Source organism: Leuciscus leuciscus (assembly GCF_965113295.1).
Source record: "Leuciscus leuciscus genome assembly, contig: HAP1_SCAFFOLD_475, whole genome shotgun sequence".
Lineage (NCBI taxonomy): Eukaryota > Metazoa > Chordata > Actinopteri > Cypriniformes > Leuciscidae > Leuciscus > Leuciscus leuciscus.
This window is the reverse complement of record NW_028118264.1, coordinates 1118-20303: the sequence shown is the minus strand read 5'-3', so window position 1 is coordinate 20303 and position 19186 is coordinate 1118. Positions and strand designations below refer to the sequence as shown.

The 19186-nt window shown below is 42.7% G+C and overlaps 1 protein-coding gene across 2 annotated transcripts; it reads left to right on the top strand.

Moving 5' to 3' along the window:
- The first annotated feature begins 214 nt into the window (after positions 1 to 214).
- Positions 215 to 18037, top strand: LOC309491722 (uncharacterized protein). Of its 2 annotated transcripts, XM_082190758.1 has the most exons (9): positions 215 to 961; positions 1007 to 1029; positions 1456 to 1765; positions 6136 to 6230; positions 6665 to 6735; positions 6929 to 6988; positions 7758 to 7801; positions 14924 to 15162; positions 15232 to 18037. In XM_082190758.1, the coding sequence occupies exons 1-7, from the start codon at positions 888 to 890 to the stop codon at positions 7797 to 7799; spliced, it is 675 nt and encodes a 224-aa protein (XP_082046884.1). In that variant the 5' UTR covers positions 215 to 887; the 3' UTR covers positions 7800 to 7801; positions 14924 to 15162; positions 15232 to 18037. The 2 variants fall into 2 exon arrangements, with proteins under 2 accessions (XP_082046884.1, XP_082046885.1); XM_082190759.1 differs by lacking the exon at positions 1007 to 1029 and having other exon boundaries at positions 215 to 984.
- Positions 18038 to 19186: the final 1149 nt, after the last annotated feature.

Here is a 19186-nt window from a genome sequence, read left to right as displayed (position 1 = left end):
TTTTTCCTTGTAATAATGTATGATTTTCTAAAAATGGAACTGTTGCATCTGTGTGTAGATGAGAGAAGCGAAGTGTGTGTGTGTTGTGCACGCGCAACATTATGGCCAAGCATGCGCCCTTAAAATATCATCTGAACACACCACTGACTTTAGACTAGGATTCTCCTGGTCTGTGGAATTGTTTTCTGGAACTGCATAATAGCACCAGGGAACGTTTGTGCCGGAACACACCTCCTCTTTTCCCTGAACCGCCCCCGGGAGCGTAAGTTCATTCCCTAATTTACCGACGTGCGTCTGTGGAGGGAAGAGTCCGCTGTGTGTCGGGTGAGAAATAGGAATGATACATGCGTCGCTGTACAGAGTCTATTGCACTGGGTTCGAGATAGAGCCCTCAGTCCTAATACATATTGCTCTTCATTGGCTTTTGTTTTGTTCTTCTCTGTTTCCTTTTTTCCGTTATCTTAGAATCTTTTTATTTTGTATTGTCCAGAGCTTTGGTCCGGCTTGTTGCTGTTATTAAATGTGCTGAAGAAATAATCTGAACTGACTCATTATTTTAATTGTGTTCATTTTGAACAAAGAAAGTTATAGTGTACCTTTAATGTTTTAGGATTTGGAAGAAAAAAAAGGGTCATTCTATGAAAATGTCAATTTTTCTGTCCCTCAAATAAATCAAAATAGCATAAAAAGCCACAGAGTTTTGGATTAATTGAATATTTGAATATATAATTTCTCTTTCGTCAGGAGCTCAGGGAATCATTACGGTCAGGAACGTCTCGGTTCAGAGCGGACAGTCTATCATAATTCCTTGTTTATATAAACAAGAGCTGTGGAGTGATCATGTCACGCCTTCAGGTCCGAAAGCTCCAGCGATCCTGACGGTCCACATGGATGATGTCCGGGAGTCGGCTCAGTTCTCCTGTCCTGCTCGCTTTCCTCCTGGATCTGATGAATGGGAATATGTGACCCTGGAGGTCACACCAGGTCAGACTCACACTCACACACACTTCTCCCTGGAGGTCACACCAGGTCAGACTCAGACTCACACTCACACACTCACGCACACGCGCACACACACACACACACACACACACACACACACACACACACACACACACACACACACTCTCTCTCTCTCTCTCTCTCTCTCTCTCTCTCTCTCTCTCTCTCTCTCTCTCTCTCTCTCTCACACACACACACACACACACACCTCCCTTTATTTCTCTGATCATCGGGGACAGGAGAGCTGTCAGTCTGTAGCCTACATGTGAAACTAGTGTTACTTATTTGGAAAAGTAATGCTTTACTTTACTAGTTACTTAAAGATTAGTTAAAGTAATCTGATTACACAGGCTAACTGAAATGACTTGTAATGAGTTCCACACAACACTGAATTGAGTATAAATAACATGATTACTGGCACACATGCTGAGTGACGACTGGTGTGTCCTCCAGACTCGAGGCTGTCTGTGGAGCGTCAGAGCGAGAGCGGGTCTGAGGACGGGAGTGTGTCCGTCTCCTGCTTTCACCGCGGGGGAACTGCGGTCACGTGGTGTAAGTTTGCCGGTAGCTGCGTGACGGAGACGTCCGGGACTTTAGACGGAGCCTCGGTCAGGATCAGACGTGAAGAGAAACGCACGACTGTGACGATGAGCAAACTGAGGATGAAGAACACGGGCTGGTACCTGTGCTCCACACCCCAGCTCCAGATGCCGGTTCATATCACTGTACATAACCATACAGAGGAGATCACCGCCCGCAAGAGGTGAGAACACACACACACACACACACACACACACACACACACACACACACACACACACACACACACACACACACACAGAACATAACCATAACTATAACCATACAGAGGAGATCACCGCCCGCAAGAGGTGAGAACACACGCACACACACACACACACACACACACACACACACACACACACACACACACACACACACACAGAACATAACCATAACTATAACCATACAGAGGAGATCACCGCCCGCAAGAGGTGAGAACACACACACACACACACACACACACACACACACACACACACACACACACACACACACACACACACAGAACATAACCATAACTATAACCATACAGAGGAGATCACCGCCCGCAAGAGGTGAGAACTAGGGCTGTCAAAATTGCTCAAAAATGACGTTCGAATATTCCCTCTAAAAAACACACGAATATTCGAACTATTCGAACATCTGGTTGCGCATTTTGTCAATGCGCAACCAGTTATTGACGTATTCGCATTACGTCAATAACAGGACAAATTAATACAAAGAGACATACATACATTTGTATAGGTAGTTAATTTAAGTTTAAACATATTTGACAATGTATTACCAACACAAAACCAAGTAAATAAACTAATGGCCAAGACCGCAGACCTCAGTCTCGCTCACTCGCAGGCACTCTTTCTCTCTCTCTCGCGCGCCCTCGCGCTCACGCTCTCTCTGCGCATAACGGTTTAAATTAACAACAATAAGCACACGTTGAGTGCTGATCAAGAGTTTTGTGCAAGCAATTTAAGGTCGCGACTCTTGTCCCAAATATAGCAGGCTTCATTCAGTGATTGAAACAAATTTATTAACATTAAAAGTTTTACAGTATAGAACCGACATTGAACGCTCCGAGCGAGCTGTGCTGTGGTAAACATGGAACATTTCTGTTTAACGTTAAATAAAATGAGGCACACAATTCCGAGAAATGTGACAACAAAGAATGTGACAACAAAGAACTTTTACCCTGAGCCTGAGGTTCATAAAAAATAAAGCGCTATTAAAAAAGAAAAAGGCTACTTACATTATTGGTGCTTGTATTAAAAAAAGGAAAAACTGACTGCAATTTATTCCATTGTCTTTTAGTGCACTGTCAACTTTCAGCAGTGACGCTGTGCTAGACAGTGCGACTCGTGTGACCTGTCCCTCAGGCAGCGCGCGCGCCCACTCGCAGAGCAGACAGCCGCGCCTCTGCTTCCGCGGGGCGTGTTTTTTCCATATTCGAAATTCACATTCGAATATTAATTTTAACGTTCGAATTTCTGTTTTTTAAAACTATTCGAATATATATTCGAATTTAGAATATTCGTTGACAGCCCTAGTGAGAAACACACACACACAAACACACACACACCACAACACACACACACACACACACACACACACACACACACACACCATACAGAGGAGATCACCGCCCACAAGAGGTGAGAACACACACACACACACACACACACACACACACACACACACAGAACATAACCATAACCATAAACTATAACCATACAGAGGAGATCACCGCCCGCAAGAGGTGAGAACACACACACACACACACACACACAGAACATAACCATAACCATAACTATAACCATACAGAGGAGATCACCGCCCGCAAGAGGTGAGAACACACACACACACACACACACACACACACACACACACACACATAACATAACCATAACCATAACTATCAACCATACAGAGGAGATCACCGCCCGCAAGAGGTGAGAACACACACACACACACACACCACACACACACACACACACACACACACACACACACAGTCACACACACACACACACACACACACACACACACACACACACACACACACACACACACACACACACACACACACACACACACATAACATAACCATAACCATAACTATAACCATACAGAGGAGATCACCGCCGCAAGAGGTGAGAACACACACACACACACACACACACACACACACACACACACACACACACACACAGAACATAACCATAACCATAACTATAACCATACAGAGGAGATCACCGCCGCAAGAGGTGAGAACACACACACACACACACAAACACACACACACACAGAACATAACCATAACCATAACTATAACCATACAGAGGAGATCACCGCCGCAAGAGGTGAGAACACACACACACACACACAAACACACACACACACAGAACATAACCATAACCATAACTATAACCATACACAGGAGATCACCGCCCGCAAGAGGTGAGAACACACACACACACACACACACACACACACACACACACACACACACACACACACACACACACACACACACACACCACACACACACACACAGAGAACATAACCATAACTATAACCATACAGAGGAGATCACCGCCCGCAAGAGGTGAGAACACACACACACACACACACACACACACACACACACACACACACACACACACACAGATCATCCTCTCCATCTTCTACTTCAAACCCTGTCATCAGAAATATTGTCTTTAGTGTTAAGATTTCAATAATTCAACGTTCACAGTTCTCTGACATGCAAAATATATATTATGATTTTTTTAGTGTAGGGTTTTATTTAAAGGTATAGCGGAGGATTTTCCCGAATTTTAGTAAAGAACCGCCCTCTCCACTTTTTGAAAAAATGCAGATGCTCAACACTCTCCCTGCTCCCGAGAGGGAACGCCTATTAAACGCTAGCATCGCTAATCATAGCTTACATTAACTTTTACTAGCAGTGATTTTAAATGGATTTCTCCAAATAGCATGCCAAACTTTACCTGTCGAGTAGAAACTTCGCGACTGAGGCATCAGTGGGAAACCCAACCTGTGCTTTTAGCTTTTAGCGCACGCCAGTGTGTGACATATTCTCCCCAAAACACTGGTCTTGTTTCTTTCTTCAGAGGCCTTTCTCTTCTTGTCATACAATTCGTAGACACTTTTTCTCTTGCGACCCTCAGACATTTTGAAAAAACCCGGTGAGAACGGCGAGCTTCAATGAATGGCTGAAACCGTAGCTCACCCATAGACAGTATAAGAAATGGACAGAGTCATCTCATTAGAACTCAATTGAGGCAAGTGAAGCCCATTTTCAGCGATTTTTTAGGAGTTCCGTTCCTGACGCGCAGACTCAAACTGAGCTTGACGACGTAGATGTGACGTGAGCAACCCGTCTGTCTTCTAGTGGCTGTGGCATGAGAAATCTGAATCATTCCCTTCCGAATCTTGCAGAGACGGAGATCGTGAGTAGGAGGTGTCCATGAGCTAGAAGCAGGAGAAACTTTTGCTGGGTATTCTGATTAATTATTTTGTCATTTTGCCTCCACGTCTTCCCGATTGCCCGTGAGCTTCTCCTCCTGTCCATACGGTAATCTCTCTACTGTGCGACAGAGAGTCGTGTGGTTATGACGCAATCGTTAGCCTACTTTTACAAAAACTGTTTTTACGGGGCCATAACGTAAGCTACAAGGTAATGGAGCATTTTATACATTGTCGTGTTTCTTTAGAAATAAATAATGGACAAATGGAGTCTTCAAACGCCTCAGATGTAAAGTTATTCGCTGTCAAAGTGACGCCAAAATGAATGGGAGTCAATGGGATGCTAACAGCAGGTGAAGTTCTGCTACAAGATGGTGGCACGCGGCCGGCTTCAACTTCCGGTCGACTTCCTTCCCGCTTGGAGCTCACCACACACACATATACACCTGAGAGTGCGCATGCGCAGAAAGGACGAGCACGTACGACGGCCTTACGTAAAATATCACCAGAATGATTGACAACTAGGAGGACCAATAGTCTTGATGATCCACCCGGAAAAAGAAAAACCTCCACTATACCTTTAATTGTTATTTCATTATTTAAATTTTCAATTTTAGGATTGAATTTCTTGAATTATTAGCTTTTCATCAACTCTAAACTAACCCCAGTTTATGAAACCATGCTTTAGTGATTTAGTAGATATTGTTAATAATGTCAAAGCTGCTCTTTTTCATATGATCAGTGCAGGTTTCAAAATACAAAAGTAAAATAAATCATATAATAGCTTGTTGCTTATGGTTGCTTGTTGGATACATGATATTCTCTTCATTTCTGTGAATATTTGTCAAAATATCTAGAAATAACGTCATATAGTTTTGGAGGGACGTGTGGGTGAGGAGATGATCACAGAATATTAAACTGTGCCTAAACATTTATGTCTCTTTGAATTTGAGAACTTCCAGTAGTACATTTGTGGATTTATGTTTTTACAAAACTATTAGCATTGACATTATGCCATTTTCATGAATGTATGCAGTTATTCAGAAGCTGAAATATGTCTGTATTCTGTTGTAGGACGGCTGTCCTGTTCCTAATGCCTGTGATGGTGGAAATCCTCCTGATCGGGATCATCTGCTCAGGACTCAAACTGATTACGTTTCTAAAAGAAAGTACGTTTTTCTGTCAATAAATACATGAGGTTCTCTCAAACTCTCCCAGTAACGTAAATGAAACATTATTAGGACTTTAATAAAACGTCAGCACAAAAATATTATTATTATATCGTTTATGGAAGTTTTTTCCTGAGACATTTTATTTGGACGTTAATTTAACGTTTTTTAAATGTTGCTTTCAGAACGCTCAGAAAACATTCAAAAGTAACATTCCATAATGTTTGAAGAATGAAACAATGTAACGTTCCTTTAATGTTCACTTAACCGAGAACTTAAAACGCTGGATGTTTTGAACGTTCAGAGAAATAATGTTTTCATAACTTTGTTTTAAATTTGTTCTTAACACATTTTGTTGTTGTCTGTTAAACCATAGTGGAGATGTGTTACAGGTTTATAGCCACAACTGTTTAAAACTGAACCTGTTCTTTCAGGATTCCTGAACCCTGTGAATCCAGCGGAGGAAGGCCAGTATGTGATGATGCACCGGAAACGATCCTCACACGTGAGTTCAGAAGCATCGCTTCTTCTTCATCATCATCTTCATCATTGTGTGTGTCTGTCTGCATCACACATTGATTCTGCATTAGTTTTGGGATCCTCCTGGGAAAAATTTTGTACTACATTCAAAGGAACAACAGATCGATCAGATTGACAGAAAGCCTGAATCTTCTGAATGTCTGTGTGTGTTCTTCCAGTCTCGAGTCTACAGTGAAGAAGCTTACGAGATCATGGCTGAACTCACAGCAAACACTGAGGTACACCTGCTGCTATACTATAGTGAAACACCACTGAAATACCTCAGTGTGTGTGTGCATGTGTGTGTGTGTCTGTGTGTGTGTGTGTGTGTGTGTGTGTGTGTGTGTGTGTGTGTGTGTGTGTGCGTGTGTGTGTGTGTGTGTGTGTGCGTGCGTGTGTGTGTGTGTGTTCTTCCAGTCTTGAGTCTACAGTGAAGAAGCTTACGAGATCATGGCTGAACTCACAGCAAACACTGAGGTACACCTGCTGCTATACTATAGTGAAACACCACTGAAATACCTCAGTGTGTGTGTGTGTGTGTGTGTGTGTGTCTGTGTGTGTGTGTGTGCGTGTGTGTGTGTGTGTGTGTGCGTGCGTGCGTGCGTGCGTGCGTGCGTGTGTGTGTGTGTGTGTTCTTCCAGTCTTGAGTCTACAGTGATGAAGCTTACGAGATCATGGCTGAACTCACAGCAAACACTGAGGTACTTCTGCTGCTAAACTATAGTGAAACACCACTGAAATACCTCAGTGTGTGTGTGTGTGCGTGTGTGCGTGTGTGCGTGTGTGTGTGTGTGTCAGCAACCTGCTCTGGTCATAAATCCACCAGCCCAACTTTGGTTAAAAATAAAGTGATTAATCAAATATGGTAAATACTTATAATATAATATATTTTCTGCATGTATATTTGTGTCATTTTTGTATTGGAGATGAAAGAAAAAATGCTTTAAAATACTTCTAAAATAGTTAATCTGATGTTCTGAATGACTGAGTGTTGTGTTTGTCTTCCAGCCCCGGACAGAGTCAGATTATGTGAACATCAGGGAGACGTGACTGTGAGTCTCTGTTTATTAATATCTTTTATTAGTCAATAAATCAGTAGTTTCTGCATGAACATCTTTTCCATTTATTCAGAGCTGTATTCATTAAACTAAATCTCCTGATCTTGTGAATTATTATTTAGAGACTGAGGGAACTTCCGTTCAAAAGTTTGGGTTCGATCAGATGTTTTAATGTGTCTGAGAGTCTCTTCTGCTCAAAGCTGCGATCATATTTGATCATAAATGCAGTTAAAACAGTGAAATATTGTTCTAATGTAAATCTAATGTATTGTTCAAATTGTTACAGAGTGGTGGCCCGTACGGGGATCTTGGATGATTTTGTTTTTGGTATTATGAATGTATACCCGTTTTTTCCTACTGTAAAATATTGCTAAGTTGTTTACTATGGGTTTTCATTACAAATACTTTTGATACATGCTGCGGGAAAAGGGGGAAATAATAATAGCAAAGAAACACACACAGGTTTTTGAGATTTTTTATTTTCTGTTGTGTTAAATGGTGTAGGCAGTAGTGATGTAGTACTCGAGTCCGGTCTCGAGACCGATTTCTGCTTTCTCGGACTCGACTCGGACTTGTTCCTTCAAAGACTCGGTCTTGACTCGGACTCGACCCTTCAAAGACTCGGTCTTGACTCGGACTCGGCATAGGCGGTCTCGTCCCCATCACTAGTCCACTAGAATACATACCACTAGAAAATGTAACTTGCTCTGCATGTCCTAACTATGATTAAAAAAGTCAGGGTGGGCTTGACGTGTTGATGACAGAGCAGCACTGTTGAAGCAGTTTAGAAAAATAGGCAGAAGATGATGCATGTGGTAGGGATTTTTTTAATGATAGTAAAAGCATAGTCCATATTAAGACGTTAAGACTGCTCCTCTAAACAATTCCCAATCTAGCTTAGTCTGTAGGCCTAACTGTTGATTATTAACTGGGGTGATATTAAATCATGAATATGAAAACTGACATGTTTTATGGTCTTGGTCTCGACTCCTAAAGACTCGGTCTCGACTCGGACTTGCTTCCTCAAAGACTCGGTCTTGACTCGGACTCGACTGAATTTGAAAACCAACGGACTCGGTCTCGACTCGGACTCGACCCTTCAAAGACTCGGTCTTGACTCGGACTCGGCATAGGCGGTCTCGTCCCCATCACTAGTAGGCAGTGTAAAAAGGAGAAATAGCCTATATAATAGCTTACTAAGGTTACTTCAGTCAATATATATATATTTATTTTTACACAGTCTTTGCACATTCACTCAAGGCACGTCAGTTACTTTGCATTATTGCTACATTGCATTATTTACCCACTCTTGTTAACTTAATTATTCACGCCATTAATGGCTGCCCCAAGCCAGCAGGGGACCAATGTGGTAAATTATGGGTCCCAAGATGATGCCACCTCTCTTATAGACTGGGATCCAGAACCCATCCCTTCTGAGGAAGCTGACCCATATCGCCACGTTACCACTAGACACAACCGAAGTGGTGTCACAGAATTAACCACCTTGTTGGACTCTCTGTATCTAGATCCACCGGCAGAAGAACAACCACCGCTGGATGGGGATGAGGATGCTGAAGGAGTCTCGATGGGGGAACAAATCCAGGAACTTCAGTTTAAGATGGAGACCTTGGAAAACCGTCTCAAGGACTCAAATGACAGCACACTCAACAGGGAGGAGGGTCTCAGAGCATCTATTAAGACAATGCTTAAGGAGGCTAAAGAGTATGTTGACATTAAGTTGCAGAGATTTGATCAGGTGTTGGTGGACTGCTTAAAGCGAAGAGATAAGCGGTGGGGTGAAGAACTGGAAACAAAGATTCGCAACAGAAAACGTTCCTCTTGGAGGCCAGCTAGTTTCTCCACACCTACGGGCTTTTCATCTGCTGATCAGGGTATGTCTAAAGGGGATGTCACCCTTCCACCATCTGGTGCAGCTATAGCTAAACCCCCTATCAGAATGGAGTTTCCCCAGTTCGGGGAGTCGAGGGAGTCTACTGATGTCACTGATTTCATTGAGCAGTGTGAGAACTTTCTCACCCTCAGGCCACTGAGTGACTTTGAGCTGGTAGGCACACTCAATGCTGTTCTTAAAGGGCCTGCCCGGAGCTGGTGGTTGGCTTCTCACGGCAAGATTTCCAACTGGGAAGAATTTAAAAGTGCTTTCCTTGAGGCTTTCCTGCCCACTGATTACCAGACAGAGATTGAGGATCAGCTCCGCTCACAGGTGCAGTCACCCTCCCAGTGCATTCGGGATTTTGCCTACGATCATCGGGCACTCTGTTTGAAGTGGAGACCAGATATGGAGGAAGACGAGATTGTGCGGCGCATCCTTAGTGCATGTAACCCAAGGCTGGCCAGTGGTCTGCGGGGTATCGTGTCTACCGTGGAACAGGTGGTCAAGGTGGGATCGCTTATTGAGAAGGATTGGAGTAACTCTAAGGATTATTGGAGTCGTGTACAACAATCCCACCCTTCAGACCGCTCTTCTAAAAAACCTAGCAAAAAACCTGAACACGGACAAGGCCGGAGTCATAGTGCAGATGTGTAAACAATTTGGAATACCGTTTTCTGTATTCCAACCCTCCTGGTGGTGCCAATAGCCATCCGAGGTTCCAGTGGTGATGCTGTCCTTGATTCAGGGTGCACGTACTCCTTAATGAGTAAAACTCTGTGGAACAACATAAAAAAGGCAGGTGAGACACTGAGTGCAAGTGAAATTCCAAGGTTCATTATGGCAAATGGCCAAGAGAGTAAAGCTATAGGGACAACCACCTTACTCCTCTCCCTTCATGATGCCCATATCACCGTCAGCATACATGTACTCAGTGATGATCAACTTTGCATGCTCTTACTGCTGGGTTTAGATTTCATGTGCGCCAGCCAAATTGTTCTGAAGCCCCACCTGAGGAAATATGTGATGCCAGGCGGCAAAGAGTATCGGTTCTTGCCTAAGGGTCGTGAGGCCCTGTGGTGGAGACATGCAGAACCTACAATTAATTTTTACATGGCAGTGATGGATGAGGTCGGTAACAAACTTCCTCCAGTTCCGCTGTTTGACGCACAGCCTGAGCTGGTTAGACCACTGCTGCAGAAGTGGCCTACAGTTTGGACGGATTCCACCGGTGCCACCGACGTCATAAAACATAAGATCTTGACTACTGACGAGCTGCCAATACGGAGGAGAGCTTATAGAGTGTCACCACAAAAGCAAGCGGTTATTGAGGAACAGATGAAGAAAATGCTCAAAATGGTGTCATAGAGCCTTCCACTTCTGCTTGGGCCTCCCCAGTGGTTTTGACACCTAAGAAAGATGGAACGCTCCGTTTTTGTGTGGACTTCAGAGGACTTAATGCCAAAACACACCATGATGCTTACCCAATGCCACTGATTCATGAGATCTTGGAGTCCATGCACGGAGCACAATATTTTAGCTCGTTTGACCTTCAGAGTGGGTACTGGCAGGTGGCCATGGATGAGGAAAGCAAACAAAAAACAGCTATGATCACACACCTAGGCCTATTCCAATTTAAGGTCATGCCTTTCGGGCTGAGAAATGCTGGTGCCACCTTTCAACGTTTGATGGAGAATGTTCTGGGGGAGTTGAAGGGCCGAACCTGTTTCGTCTACATAGATGACATTATTGTCTTCTCCAAGACTCATGAGCAGCACCTGGGTGACTTGGAGGCAGTGTTTAAAAAACTTCATCAGGCCCACCTAACTCTGAATGTTGCAAAATGCCACCTCATGCAAACTCAACTTACCTTCCTAGGACATGTGGTCTCAGGTAAAGGCGTGGAGATGGAAACGGCAAAGGTGGAGGCCATTACAGCTTACCCAGCCCCAACAGATCTGAAAAGTCTCCAGAGATTCCTGGGGTTGGTGGGCTGGTACCATAAGTTCATTCCTCGGCTGTCAGACATTGTTGCTCCTCTTAATAACCTCAAGAAAAAAGGAGTCAAGTGGGAGTGGAATGAGCAGTGTCAGGTTGCTTTTGAACATCTCAAAGGGTTGCTGCAGTCACCACCAGTGCTGGCTCAGCCAGAGCCACAGTCTGGTTTTCAGGTACACTGTGACTCCAGTGATGTGAGTTTGGGGGCTGTTTTGATGCAGACAATCGAGGGTGAAGACAGAGCCATTGCATTTGCCTCAAGAGCCCTCCATGGCGCTGAGCTGAGATATTCCACCTCAGAAAAAGAGTGCTTGGCTGTCGTATGGGCGGTGGAAAAGTGGTGTCATTACCTTGAGGGAGAGGCATTTGATGTGTATACAGACCACAGCGCACTGGCCTGGGCATTCAACTGTCCCAAGACGTCATCACGGCTCACAAGATGGACTTTGCGTCTACAGGCATTCACCTTCCGAGTGCACTATAAAAAAGGCTGCTGTAATGTAGTTCCCTGATGCTCTGTCCCGAGTTCCTCTTACACGGGATGGGAGGGTATGTGTGGCAGTTGCAAAATCTTACTGGTCTGACCTACCCAAGTCGCTTCAGGACATCGGAAAGGCTCAGCAGACAGACCCCTTATGCCAAGATCTTGGTTACACTATTGGTCAGCACTCACCTGATCGCCTCCATTACCAGCAGCAGCAGGGAGTGTTATACCGGGGTGTACCGTCTAAGTATGGCGGCTTTAATTACCAGCTGGTTGTTCCTGCTAACCTAGTTGCGGAGTTTCTGTCTTACTTCCACGACAGTCCGTTGGGAGGTCACCTAGGAAGGATGAAGACCCTCCTGAAGATCCTGGAGGTGGCCTGGTGGCCCACAGTTCGCAAGGATGTTTGGACCCATGTCCGAGCTTGCCATATCTGTCAACAGTACAAGGGTTCGAATGAAAAGCCAGCTGGTTTTCTCCAATCGACAGAAGTCAAAGTACCAGGGGAGATGATAGGAGTGGACTTTATGGGGCCATTCCCTCTCAGTAAAGCCCAGAATTCAGTTTTAATGGTGGTTGTCGACTATTTTAGTAAGTGGGTGGAACTGTTTGCATTGAAGGATGCCAAGACACCAAAGGTCTGCCAAATCTTGAAGAATGACATCTTTACACGCTGGGGGGTACCTGCCTTCCTTGTGTCTGACCGGGGGCCTCAATTCACTAGTCACTTATTATACAGCCTGTGTGAATCATGGGGTGTTACCCAAAAGCTCACGACAGCATACCATCCCCAGACAAACCTTACGGAGAGGGTCAACAGGACCCTTAAGACCATGATGGCCTCCTTTGTAGGCGAACATCATCAGGACTGGGATCGGTGGCTGCCTGAGTTCCGGTTGGCTATCAACACTGCCGTGCATGAGACCACTGGTGTGTCCCCTGCTGTGCTGGCTTTGGGGCGCAGCCTTAAAGGCCCGCTAGAGCGCCTTATTCACAAGTCTCCTGCACCCAATACATCTACATACCACACAGTACACTCACATACATTATTACTGAAGGAGGTCGAACGACATGTGGGAATGGCAAAAGCCAGACAAGCCAGGTACTATAATGCACGACGCAAAGATGTACACTTTGCAGTTGGGGATCTGGTCTGGGTTAGGTCACATCCTCTGTCTAAAGCCTCAGCTAAATTCTCTGCCAAGTTTGCACCCAAATGGTCAGGGCCTGTTAGGGTAGAGAAAAAACTAGGTCCTGTAAAACTACCGTGTTCGTTGGCTAACTGATAAACTGAAGGTGGATAACGTAAATGTGGTCGACTTGAAGCCATTCTATGGTCCCAATAAGCCGCTGGCTGGGGGGGGGGATGTAATAGTCACCTATTTCTGCCTTTATGTACAGATTTTTGAGGTGATGATAAACATGCTTTGTTGTATTGTTTCTTCTCTTCACATGGAAAAAAGCAAACTGTCGTATCAGATGCCTGTGATGTAATCACGGACTATTATATGGACTTTTATTTGTTTTTGTTTTGTCCTCTCGTCATTGTTATGTCACGCAATATGGTTTTAAGAGGAATGGGAAGTGACGTCAAGGGGAACTCCGGAGTTCAAACGGGAAAGCGGTCTGAGTTTAGCGGGCTCTGCGTAATAGTTGCATGAAGAATTCATCAAAGGGTCTAATACCCTATTGTTTTGTGGATTACATGACAATTGTTTTCTGGACTACCACAGCTTCCCATCGGCTAAACAGACTGTGGCGAGATTGCGTAAGTCCACGGGGGATATATTGACTGCGGCTTCTCGCCACGCTTCGCCTTATATTTTGGGTCTTTTTCATCTCGCGGAGGACATTGTAGTTCCGTACGGACAATTTATGTCTCTTGAATGAACATTCGGTCTGCTGACCAGGACATTGGGACATTGGGGTTTTGAGGGTTAAATGTGTGTGGATAATTTGAGAATGTTTGTTTGCTGTGTCGGAGTGCGGCCGTGCCTCCAGCTGTGAAATAAGCGTATGTTGCTGCCCGTCTGGGTATTATAATGTGATATATCTCTCAATACACTTGGTTGAACTTGTGTTTCATTGTTTTTTCGTTAATATATAATTAATTCAAGTCTACATACATGTAGATCTTATTCCATATATTTTTCTTTAGTGGCTATTTAACGAAAGTAAGCTGTTACTGGCTGTATTTATATCAGTAGAGTATCAGATCCGTCCGTTACCTTATGTTTTGCGTGCAGTACTTTTCTCTTGCTTTGATAGCGTAAGGGAAATTGTTACAATCTGTTCTCTATGTGAATATTTAGTAAAATGTAATTTATTCCTGTGATCAAAGCTGAATGTTCAGCATCATTACTCCAGTCTTCACTCTTCAGTATCACATGATCCTTCAGGAATCATTATAATATGAGGATTTGATGCTCAAGAAACATTTATGACTATTATCAGTGTCATATTTCTGTGGAAAGTGCGATACATTTTATTCTTCAGGATTATTTGATGAACAGAAAGTTCAAAAGAACAGCATTTATTTGAAATAGAATCTTTTGTAACATTATAAATGTCTTTACTGTCACTTTTGATCAGTTTAATTAGTCCTTGATGAATAAAAAGTATATTTCTTTAAAAAAAGATCACTTAGAAAAGTATATAAATAAATGCGTGATACTTGTTTGCTGTAGTTAGGATCAGAATAACTGATCTTGATTTTGTCTTGATTTGTGTTTGATCTGATTAGGCGACATCAGGAATGGAGGAATCCACGGATTCTCTGGAGTCTTCCCTGAAGCCTCAGCCAGCCGGAGCGCTGTGTTCACACACTGTGGAGAGAAGGCCGGGATATACTCCTGTGTCGCTGCTGTAATGACAGGCTCAGGCCTCCAGGGGGCCTCAGAGACATTCATCATCACCATTCATCATCATCATCATCATCATCGTGCTGCTTGCTTTCATGTGTGTGTGTGTGTGTGTGTGTGTGTGTGTGTGTGTGTGTGTGTGTGTGTGTGTGTGTGTGTGTGTGTGTGTGTGTGTGTGTCTTTTTAATAGGTGCTTCAACATGACCTATGATTACCATAACTCTGTTTCTAGATAACAGTATTTTCACAGTTCATAAATAGTGCAATTTCATGGAAGCCCATTTCTGCCACATAAGAAAAAAACATGCGTTTCTAAATCACAGCTATAAGATAAAAATCGAAATATGACTAAGTCATATTTTTTAGATTAAAAGCTGAAATTATCGGTTTCACTTTATTTTGATGGTCCCTTTAACACATTCTGTTGTCTAGAAGTAACATTACACCTACATGTCTACTAACTCTCATTAGATCATAAGTAGAGTATGAGTTGACTGGTAGGGTTAGGGTTAGAATAAGTTGACATGTAGTTGCAAAGTTACTTATAGTCAGTAGAGTGTCTGTTGGAGGACCATCACAATAAAGAGTTAGCAGATATTAATCAGACAGTATCCTACACTAATACTCTAATGAGAGTTAGCAGATATTAATCAGACAGTAGCCTACACTAATACTCTAGTGAGAGTTAGCAGATATTAATCAGACAGTATCCTACACTAATACTCTAATGAGAGTTAGTTGACATGTAGTTGCAAAGCTACTTATAGTCAACAGAATGTTCAAAAGGGACCATCAAAATAAAGTGTTACCATAATTATCACTTAAAAAGTCATAATTATAATATAGAAAGTCATAGTTTTTATCTTAGAATTTATTTTATTTTTATTTAAAATTATGCCTTAGTATGTCATTAGTTGTCAAGCGTACCTGTACTCCTGGTGACACGTACAACAAATGTAGACGAAAGTGTCCGTCTTTTCTGCAGTAGCGGTGTGTTCAGTCCCGCTAATTATGCCCTTCATCAAAGGCAATCATGTCTGATGAGCGCGCGATCGCAGTGGCCAATCACAGGTGCTCCACTTAACCAATGAAAATGTACAAAGGGTAAATACAATGTAAAATAAATTTACATTTAAGACAGCTTTTGTTATTATAACGGGAGTTTCCTCGAGAGTGAGTGCAGAGTCAGTGAGCTTAAGCTTTAGAGACTGACAGTCAAACGCAGTCAAACACGCGACTGGTAAACACGATTCATCGATCGCGTAACTCTGACCCCTCCGGCTTGCCATATCTCACGCACGACACACGAAGCATCTCATCTCTCTAGACCTCGAGTGTGTTTTGTCGTTCCTCTGAGTCTCGAGTTTTTCTGTGAAAAGAAAGGCTTTTCTCTTGCTTTCCGTGTCAATCTCAATACAAGTTTAGTTTCTCATGCTGCTCAAACTACGACAATCGCGTTTAGATGCTGATAACCAACGGACGACATAACTTCAACCTTTATGTCATTACATTGACTTAGCCTGGCTAACGTCAGACCTCGTCTCATTGAGACGTGGTCTGGGAACCACATGTTCATTTTCTCGTATTTGAGGCGTGGTTTACGAATGCCCAGAGCCGTTTATTGGGCGCTACGAATGTCTATCAAATGCGCCTGTACGTAGCTCATAGCCAATCGTTTCAGTTATACCAGATGACGTATGTAGAGCGGCAGAAATTCGACGAGGAAGAAGACGAAATAAACCTGCGTTTTAAACTACTTAGAACACTATCTAAGGCTGCATCGAAAGGTAACTTTGCATCTGATGCCATGTTGGATCCATAGATATAAACAAACTGCTTCGGTGTGTCGCATAGACGTCATCATCGTCTTGCTGCTCCCTCCTCGTTCTGTGATTGGTTCCCTCGCTGAGGCGAAAATCTAGTCCATGGAATCCAGGCTGCCTAGCAGCGGGAATAAAATCGCTCTGTACACAAGGAAGCATGGGGAAACCCAGGCTAAAGCTGCGTTCACACTACAAGCAACTTTGTCGCTGCATGTCGCCGGTGGCTGGCGATGAGGTCGCTAGTGGGCGTTCCCACTACTGGTTGCCTTGTAAAGTTTATGAATAACATCCAATGACAGCGAATCAGTTTTCTTGCCGCTAAAAACAAACATTCTGGAGGGAAAATATTAAATATTTAGACTCGTAAAGCATGTAAGTTAAATGAACGAGTACCTGGGTCTCACAACTCCGAAAATATCAGATCAAAATTGAAAATAGGCGCTATCTGTATAAACAAACCACATATTTGAGCTTTAAACAACTACATTCTCGACTGAAAAACTCTTATAACTACATTTCATGACACAATAACAGTAGTATTTTAGATTTAAAAAAAATACTCCTCCATCTTTCTGTCGATGGGGCGAGGGGCTGAGCGGAGAAGGATGATGAAGCGCGCTCCAGGCTCCACTCCTATTGGTTGTCGCTCGCGAAAGTCGCTCTTCATTTGCATAAAGTTAAACATTTCTCAACTTTGTCGTGTCGCCAGACACGCCCCATCCAGTCGCGACCGCGCGTGTCGCCGGAAGTCGCCCGCTCCCCATTGAAATGAATGGTATTGTGTCGCTTTGTCGCGTGTAGTGTGAACGGGGCTTAACATTGACTTTTAATATCATTAATTCTGACTTTTCCAGAAGCATGATTACCAAAGCATGATTTTCCTTCTAAAGTGACAGAAAGGGGCTTCCATACAATGTTGATTATGCCACACAAAGAAAAAAAAAAAGAAAAAAACTGTTTAAAAGTCTGGCAGCTGAGACAGATTCTGCTATATTACAGGAGAGATCTACGGAGCCCCTGAAGGGACCTTTGCAACAACAAAAAAACATATATATACAGACTTTCGCGTGAGCACGAGAAAACTATTCCTTTTCCCACATTTGTACGACACTATAACGCAAACTGGAAATTGTAACGCGTGCGCACGCCATAGTCTGTATTTTATTTTTTGTACTTTTATTTTTGCAAAGGTCCCCTCAGGGGCTTCGTATCTGCAAAACAATTTATTTTAATTTTTTCAATGTATTTTATTGTATAATGACAAAACAGGAAAATTCTGTAAAGAATACAGAACATTATAGCTGTAAAATTATATTTATTTCTAACAGTTCAGCGGTTAATATTTAAGAATTTAATTAGATTAATTCTGAGAGCAGATATGCTTATCGCTCTATGAATGATGTATGGTTATTGATTAATGCTGATAAACTTGATAAACTTTGACATTTTATGAAGAAAATGTGAGTGACAATAACAATTTTCCCATTACTGTGAATGTCAGAAACTTTCTTTCCTGCCTTTGTGAAAAAAAAAGTTTGAAATGTGAAGTTCAGTATATAATTTAAATCTTAAAAGTCTATTTAAAAAAAAAAACTGTACTTGCTGAAAATATATGAATAAAATAAAAGGTGACTTTTTACACTTTCATGACTATGATTATTAAAGTCCCCATGTGGTGTAAATCCAGCTTTTAATGTTGTTTATGTGTCTATGTGGTGTTTTTAATCTGCTTTAAGACAAACCATGTGTAAGTTCATAAGTCGACAGCATTGCTGAGTATTTCCTCCTTAAAACTGCAGTGAACCAAAGACAGTCTCAAACACACGCTTTGAAATCGCTGGTGTTTCTGACGTCACAAACTACCCTGTAACCAATCAGATCAACGTGTGATCGTCAACCAGTGGATCTCTGAGCTGAGTGAGTGGAGGCGGGGCTCATTTGCATATTCATAGAACCGCGCATACTAAATGAGGCAAGGGTGTCGAGGCATGAAGAAATTATTATTCAAGGAAAAAACATTTAAATATTTCATTTTGGTGATCAGAGATGAGTTTTAAGGGATAGGGTTATTGAGTACAGGGGCACTGCAACACTTTGTAATAAGTACATTTTAAATTGTTACGTTTTTGTCATGCATTACAGAGGTGCACTTATTTTGATGTGTTTGCACATGCAATGCACTTAAATTTATAAATTAATAGATTAATTAAAAAATTAAAAAAATAAAAAATTTTTTTTAATTATAACTGGTTTAAATGCTCCATAGTTCACATGTTTAGTCGTCATGTCAAAAGCAAACCGGTTCAGCTCAACACATCATGT